General features: G+C 64.1%; 1 protein-coding gene across 1 annotated transcript in view; it reads right to left on the bottom strand.

The window, feature by feature from the left end:
- The window catches only part of FKBP10 (FK506 binding protein 10, 65 kDa), a 6832-nt gene extending 5933 nt beyond the window's left edge, over window positions 1-899 (bottom strand). Inside the window, exon 1 of the mRNA XM_004684186.2 lies at window positions 563-899. Coding sequence (XP_004684243.1) covers window positions 563-807 — 245 coding nt within the window. The 5' untranslated portion in view covers window positions 808-899. The remainder of the gene's footprint in view (window positions 1-562) is intronic.
- Window positions 900-1832: the final 933 nt, after the last annotated feature.

Below are 1832 nucleotides of genomic sequence, written 5' to 3' on the forward strand. Positions count from 1 at the left end.
CAGACGTGGTGCCCACTCAGAGCTCTGCCCACCCCCTCCCCACCCAGATCCAGCCGCTGTTTCATTAAAATGCCCAGTCTGCCTTACCCTGCGGCTGACAACCTCACCCCTGCAAAACAGTTCTCCCTGTTTGCTAGCCACAAAAGTACTGAAACCTGGGCTGGCAGCGGGAGGAAAGGTGGGGAGCCCCAAGGTGAGAGACCCCCTGAAGGTTCACTTGGAGCAGGGACCATACCCCTGCCCCCAACGACTTTAGAACAAAGCAACAGTAAATGAAAACAGTGCAGTTTACTTGTATTATCCAGCGCTGTGGGGTGGACAGGCCCTTGAATGAAAGAAATGGGGCAAAGACTTGAAAATGAGGCTAGGGAATGTTTTCAGGGAGACAGATGTCCTGGGGACCCCCTCTCCTTGACCCTCCCCCCCAAAGTACTGTTTCCGTTTAGGGTGTTGTGAACACCAGGCTACAGACACAGCTGAACGGGGTGGAGGAGGGACCTCAGAGAGCCAGAGGGGGCGCAGGGAAGGGGAGTGACCGGTGGGGGGACACCCAACCCATTACCTCGAGTCAAACTTCTTGCCATCCTCGAAAGTGCCATTGTAGTGGTAGCGCACAAAATCCCCCATCTGCACTTCCCGGGGACAGGCCCTGGGGATGTGGTACCTTTCAATCACCACATCTTCCAGGGGACCCCCGGCGGGGCTGGCGCGGCCCAACCCCCTCCCCACGGCCTGCACCAGCACAAGCAGCAACTGCAGCTGGGGGAGCCGGGGGAGGGTGTGGCTGCGGGGCGCCTCGCGGAACATGGTGCCTGGAGCTGGGGGCAGACGGCGGTGAGGGCGAGCGAGCGAGGCAGTCGCCGCCAGCAACCTCCTTCACCCCTCCTCCGGGCTGGCTCCCCCCCTTCCTGTCCTTCCCCGCCCCCGCCCTGGCGGGTCCACGTGGAATGGGGGCTGGGGAGACTGAGTTGGCCGGGGCGGAGGTAGGGTGGGGTAGAGGAACGGGGGTGGGCTCCGAGGAGGGGCGAGGCCGGGAGGCCGACTTCTGCCTTCCGCCCGTTACCGGGGCTGAGCGACGGGGGCCCCAGCAGGGAGGGAAGTTCGGGAAAGAGGAGCTGCGGAGCGGACTTCAAAAAATCAAAGAGTTAGTTGTCCTTTTTTTGCGGAGTCTCCGGGTCCTAAAGCCGGTGGCACGGCTTGCTGCTTCTGGTGGCACCTCCAGCCCTAGGCCTCTCTAGGCGGGCGGTGACGCTCCAGCATCTCAGGGGTTTATCTCCGGGCCCCACTGCCCCCCCCAAAAAAAAAACCGAACCCTTCCTGGGGCGACCTTTCCTGAGACGGGCTGCTCTGACCCTGCAGCTCAGGAAGGCGTTGGGGTTAGGGGATGGAGATCCGTGGGCTGTGGTGAGGGTGGACGGCGTGGGGGCACCACCAGGCGTGTGCAGCGGGAACCCCGGAGACGCCTCGGGGCTGGCAGAGGGGGGTGTGCGCCAGGAGCTGTGTCGGGAGCAACAGCGGGTTCCCCAGACTGCGGCACAGCCCACAATTTCTTGCTTTTACGGGGTGTGTTGGGTGGGGGTGGGGCGACTCAGTGTGGGCCGACTTTCGGAGCCCTTCAACTCTCCGAAACCCCCTCACATCCCAGACTCATCCTCCGTCACAGGGGAAGACCCCCCCAGCCCCCGCCTCGGGTAGAGGGGCCCACCCGCTGCCGGCACTCAGTACACCGTCGGGTCCCGCGGAGGGGGGCGGGCGCAGCCGCGCTCTCCTCGGTGGACCGACCCCGGCCACTCCCGGGGCTCCCCCAGTTCCTCACCCGAAGCCGGGCGCTA

The sequence above is a fragment of the Condylura cristata genome, unplaced genomic scaffold, assembly GCF_000260355.1.
Source record: "Condylura cristata isolate star-nosed mole 26May11 unplaced genomic scaffold, ConCri1.0 scaffold00017, whole genome shotgun sequence".
Taxonomy (NCBI): domain Eukaryota; kingdom Metazoa; phylum Chordata; class Mammalia; order Eulipotyphla; family Talpidae; genus Condylura; species Condylura cristata.